This window comes from Terrapene carolina, unplaced genomic scaffold (assembly GCF_002925995.2).
Source record: "Terrapene carolina triunguis isolate 2854851 unplaced genomic scaffold, T_m_triunguis-2.0 Scaffold112, whole genome shotgun sequence".
In the NCBI taxonomy this organism is placed as follows: domain Eukaryota; kingdom Metazoa; phylum Chordata; order Testudines; family Emydidae; genus Terrapene; species Terrapene triunguis.
Window position 1 is genome coordinate 10,247,342 of NW_020664463.1, and position 6,000 is coordinate 10,253,341.

The window sequence follows — 6,000 nt, forward strand, 5'->3', positions numbered from 1 at the left end:
TCCTTGTTTTAAGATCCAAGGAGTTTGGATCTGTATTCACCAGGGAATTGGTGAAAGGTTTCTGAAAGCTTCCCAGGGAAGGGAATGGTGGCAGCGGACCAGAACTAAGCTGGTAGTTAAGCTTAGAAGTCCTCATGCAGGTCCCCACACTTGTACCCTAAAGTTCAAAGTGGGGATACAGCCTTGACACGGCCCGTCAGAGTAAGCCACTGGCGGGTCAGGATGTTTTGTTTACTTGGAGCGTCTGCAGGCACGGAGGATCGTGGCTCCCACTGGCTGCGGTTTGCCGCTCCAGGCCAATGGGGGCGGCAGGAAGCGGCGCAGGTCAAACTTGCGGACGTGGCAGGTAAACAAACCGGCCCGCCAAGGTGCTTACCCTGGCCGGCCACATGCCAAAGGTTGCCGATCAGATATTCAATTCAATGATTCCATAGAGTTTAAAATCATCAAATTTTGGTGTAGACCCGTTTCTAAGCTGACGCCCGCTATTTGATGCGTCACTTTTTTACCAAAAATATTCGGCTTATGAACGAGTATATACGGTACTTCTTGTGCCCACTGAGAAAGAAGTCTGCACTTGAAATTGTAATCTTCTGCTCTTAAACTACTCCAAAATACTACTGCAGAAATCAAATTACTCGGTGTTAATAATATCCCAGTTTAAGTTATAGCTTTTCTGATTACTTTGTTGTACTGTTAGTAACAGTGAGATGATTAGTGATCCAGCAGCCACATGCTTCTGTGTTCGAAGCATCATGTTTGTGACTCTTCTACACAAAATATTAAAGCCTTTCAGATCAATGTAAGAGGAAATTGGTCTTCTGATTCAAGGCAGGACAGATTACTATTGTAAATTTATGCAGCAGACTTTGAAGGAAACATCAGTAAAGTAAGATGCCATAAAAGTTTAATAAACTGTAAATGGTTAGTTACAAATTATAAATAAAATATTTTCAAGTTGGAGAAACTGAGTGAAGTTAGTTGTAAAAATACTTTTTTATGTAAAATATGAGTTGCAAATGTGCTCAGGGAGATTTTCAGATATTTTGCACTCCTCTCTAATATGCTTGGCTGCATAAAATGGATGGTGTCCTATCTTGGTGTATAGGAGGGCATCAAGCACCCAGAGTTACTTTGCACTGGTATTTCATCAGTCTGAGGAAGTTCAGCAGCGAACTGATTGGTATGAAAATGCAACATGCACTCAGGTGGCTGGTGCTTCTGTCAACTGTTCCCATGACAACTCTTGTGGGTACCAGAATGAGACAGAAAAGAGAATAACTGGGATCTAAAGATCAGCTCCCTTGTAAATATGTACTGCATCATCACAGATAAAATGAGAACCAGCTGCAAGAAACACTACTTCTCTAACTTAACCTGGTAATTACAAAACAGAATTAAACTGTGCACAGAAATGCCTTATCCTGGGATCAAGGCACTTTTGCTCAAAAAAAAGCAAACATATGATCAAAATTAAAAGTGAAATGTTGCTCCTAGTCTCTAAAGCAAGAAAATACAGCCCTCCAAAAACAAATACTATCCCCTCAAAAAAGCCTGACATATGTAATAAGAGACTGAATATTTTTGGTATTTTCATTTGTTTGGGTGGAAACAGACTAATCTGGTTTCTGACTGGCTGCAGTCACTAAAGTAACTGGGGCTAAACAGCTGTCCCATCCCTTGCCATGTGGCCCAAGAGTAGCAGACCACTGTGGTACGGGAGGGGAGCCCTCAAAGGCCTGTCCTGAATTTTGAAAGTTCTGAGTGCCGAGCACGGATTTAAAAAAGATTAAATCAAAAACGTATTTCTATTTATTTTTTAATTAAAATTATATTTTTAAAAGCTATTTAAAATTAGATTTGACATTGACAACCTATGCTAAAGCCTAAATTTATTATATCTATTAAAATTATTTAATTAAATTAAAAAACTATTAAGCAGTACATTTGCAGCCAAGTTTTAAAGAAAGTCAATACAGTGAACTGGTGGAAGTCACAGGCTAAGCACCTAGTACCAGAGTCTGATGAAGTGCTAAATTACGGTAGTTCTTGACAGCAGGAGCCTCTTCTGCAGGTGCACAGAGAATATTTTCTTAATTTCAGTTTTTTCTACTAATTCAGTTCAGTGATTAGCTCATTCAAAATTAAGATGCCAACTGGGAGTTGCAAAAGCAGGAAAACCTGTTTTCTTCTTCTTCCCGTCTATGAATAAAAGCTATGTGTAAGAGGATGAGATCTACTAGTTCTAAAATGTTGACAGACATTGTGACCAGAAACAATCAGTTCAGTTCACTAGCTACCAATATAAAACACTGTTCTGTGCATTTTTAATTGAATTAGTATTTCCATCCAAATAGAACTTGAAAGAGTAAAAAATTAATCATCTAGGAAAAAGATAAACTATGTAATTGCTTAAATAAATGTACATAGATATAACATATCTTCCTGGTTAGCAAAAAGCAGCACCAGATTTAGTGTAAAGGTTATGTTTAGTTGCAAATTAGCATTTTTAATTGTTATCCACCAATGAGATTCAGCCTCTCTTAAATGGGTAAGTTATTTTCTTAAAGCAGTATAAATGCAAAACACGATTAAAATCAATTATCCAAATCAAAAGTTTCCTGACAGCTGATTTAAACCATGATTAAAATCAAACCACCCTATGAGCAACCAACAGTTTCCACTGATGCATAAAAGTTAGTCTCCTGTTTTGGAAAGTCTTGGCACATTTTTTGTAGCCTATTTGACAAAAGAGACGACACCACACGACATTCACTTCACACCCTTAAAATATAACCGAGTTCTTTGTCACAGCACACAAGCTCAAAAGGGAAGTATTTGTGGGAAAGATACTTGAAAAGCAGAGTCATCAGCCTGGATATGCTGTCCCCGCTGTAGTATTTAATTGCTTTAGAATTGTAACATAAAATGAATAATGAGACTGGAAATAAGATTTTGTTCCTTGTATACAAAGATTAATCTTCCTATATTACAGGATTGACCAAATATTCTGTAATGATAAATCCAATAGGGATGAACCTATTTAGCAATTGCTCCAACCTCTGAATTAGCATGATGAATTCTACATAATTTGGGTTTATGGCATGTCAGAAGCCTTTGAACTAGACTACTCAGAGCCTCTGTTTGGATGTGAGATAGCAAAGGGAACTGCAAGATGTGGCACGTCACTATTGTTTTAGTTTTAGAACTGCTATATATTTTTATTTCTGGCTTCACTACATCTCCATCTTATATAGAATTTAACTTTATATAAGGCAATCTTTTAGATTATGAAATCGTGATACTTCATATTGCAGTCAGGAGGAGAAACAAAACCAAAGTAATTCCAGGTTTTAAGAGATCATCTTAATAAAAGAGAGATCCTAAAGAAAAGATTCATTAGGATTATACCTGGTAGTGATCTTCTGATGGTTCTGGTGTAGAATAGTTCACATCCAATACGTCAGCAGGCGCCCATGGCAACAACATACACTTCCTGATTAAACGATCAGTTTCCCCATAGGCATAGTCACGAGTCACTTCCTCTAAGGTGGGATATAAAAGTAGTTGTAGGGTTGCTAGTCATTTTCCACCAACAACCTTCCCCACACCACATTCATGCAAATGACATAATTCAACCATAAATTATGTGACAACATCAATGATTAAAAAAAAAAAAAAAAAAAAAAAAGGAGTTTTTTAAAATGTGTAATTTAAAAGTATTACTTAGGGTTAGCTATATGTTCACATCTTAATTTTCCTCCCCCCAGGAGCTCCGCCTCATTCAGTGCACAGGATAGATGAAGGGTGCCAAATTAACGCTACCTGGGCAGTTTTAAATCTGTCATTTCCTTATCTTGAGTGCTTTACTTTGCAGCTTAAATAATGTCCCTGTAATGTAGTTTGTGTAATTTTTCTATCCACTGCTGTCTAACAAAAGCAGTTCAGTTGGACAACAAAGAGAAAAACTCTCCAATCCTTTGTTACTACAACAACAACATTTCCGGGCAGAGGAGGGCCTCCACATCCTCTTTAATATGAGTCATGATGGGAGTGAGAAGTTATAGCTATATGATGTTTTGCCACTGAAAAGGTAGAGGTATAAGTGTTCTAAAGACATGCAGGATGTTGGAGAGGTGGGGGGTGGTTTAAGCTCATACCAGAATTGTGATAAGATAGAATTGGTTTGGTATGTAAATTCAGTTGAGTTCTGAACTTTGGATAAAAAACAGATCACATACTTGATGTACAGACACACTTACCACCAGTTTCAAGGTCCCTTAAAGGCCAGAGAACCGTGTAAGCAATTTGCTGAGGAATGTAAAACAAAGGTGCAGTTGCAAAGGTAGGCTCATCTGAATGCTGAATTCGGGATCCAAATTCATCCATAATATACCAGACAGGAACCTTCTCCTCTGCAGTCTGGAAGGGAGTGGGGAAGGAGGGAAGAGAGAAGAAAGACACCCCTTACACAGCATACTATTAAAAGAATGTTGCAAGACAAAAGGGGTTAGGGGCTCATGCTAAACCCATATTACTATGCTCGGTTTCAACTAAACAAGATTTATGATTTTCCAGTGAAGGAAGAACTGATGATAGTATGACAGTTAAGACAATTTTGGATTAGCAGAAAGTGTAGAATAGTAATAAATAAATAATAAATAATAAATAATAATAATACGTAGATCTCATACAGTGCCTTTCATCAGTAGATCTTGAAGTGCTTTACAAAAGGAGGTCAGTATCACGATCCCCATTTTACAGATGGGGAAACCGAGGCACAGAGGTCAAATGACTTGCCCAAGGTCATCCAGCAGGCCAGTGGCCCAAACAAGAAAACCCAGATCTCCCGAGTTCCAGTCCACTACTCTATCCTCTAGGCCACTCTGCCGCCCAGAAGAGTACATTTAATAAAAACAAAAAAATAAAACAAAACGAACAACACTTAAAGAAGTGAGTTATCCTAATATTCCCTTTCACAGCTTTGTTTGTCAGCATACCTCATCACAGTATATCAGAACACCTACGCTCACTGTAGTTTACAAGCAATATATCACTACTGACTGCTAACAAACACACTTAACGCAAGCTTGCTTGCTTGCTCCACTGTATGCTGCCTTATTTGGTTTTAAGAGAGAGTTTATTCTCTTGTAAATTAAAGGAAATGTTTAAGAAAGGAAAAACAACCAACAGATTTCTCATTCTTCTAACTCCTCTTCTTTGCTGAATGTGCTTCCTTGTTACATGAAACTGGTCATTATTTAAGAGGGAAACCTTTATGGGTAACCCTTTGTTAAAATGTTGGCAGCTTCTCACTGCTTTTTACAATTGCAAGGCACTTGCTCTCCCTCTTCTGAGCAGCAGTCCATTCTTAAATGGCTCAAAAGGAGTGTTTTTATATTGAAGAGAGACATCTGTATTAGTTATCCATGTATTGGTATGATTAAATTCAGGATCCAGCAGAGCAGTTCAATATCCTTGATTAAAGGAGTCACTTACCCCTTGAGACAGCTGGTAGGTCTGGTTGTATTTCCACATTTCTTGCAACACCTGCTCAATAGCTCCCTCATCCGCGACCTCTCCGTGAAAGTCTATTCCCATGAGGTTTGCCATTCTGTGAAGCAGACCGGGAACGTGCAACAGCTGCTGGTGTGCATGTTCAACACGGTATGTCCAGGCATGGTCGATAAGGAAAATGCTAAGGACAGAATTTTAGTAATGTTACAACAATACGCCTCTTGTCAACACACACACAAAACAAGATGCATTTGTTGAGAAAGGCTGTGCTTTCTTGTAGAAGGCTCAACAGCTGAGTTATTTCTTCACCAAAATGCAGGGCTGCCCAGAGGATTCAGGGAGCCTGGGGTCTTCGGCGGCAGGGGGCCCCCGCCGCCGAAGACCCGGCACTTTGGCGGCGGGTCCCGGGGCGGAAGGACCCCCCACCACCGAACTGTCGCTGAAGACCCGGAGCGGAAGAAGCTCCAGGGGCCCGGGCCCCGC

The 6,000-nt window shown here is 39.4% G+C and overlaps 1 protein-coding gene across 1 annotated transcript in view; it reads right to left on the bottom strand.

Moving 5' to 3' along the window:
* The window catches only part of TTLL12 (tubulin tyrosine ligase like 12), a 28,334-nt gene extending 22,639 nt beyond the window's left edge, over positions 1-5,695 (bottom strand). The window contains exons 1-3 of the mRNA XM_026652192.2: positions 5,500-5,695; positions 4,263-4,422; positions 3,412-3,545 (exon numbers count right to left, since the gene is read on the bottom strand). Coding sequence (XP_026507977.1) covers positions 3,412-3,545; positions 4,263-4,422; positions 5,500-5,613 — 408 coding nt within the window. The 5' untranslated portion in view covers positions 5,614-5,695. The remainder of the gene's footprint in view (positions 1-3,411; positions 3,546-4,262; positions 4,423-5,499) is intronic.
* Between the last annotated feature and the right edge of the window lie 305 nt (positions 5,696-6,000).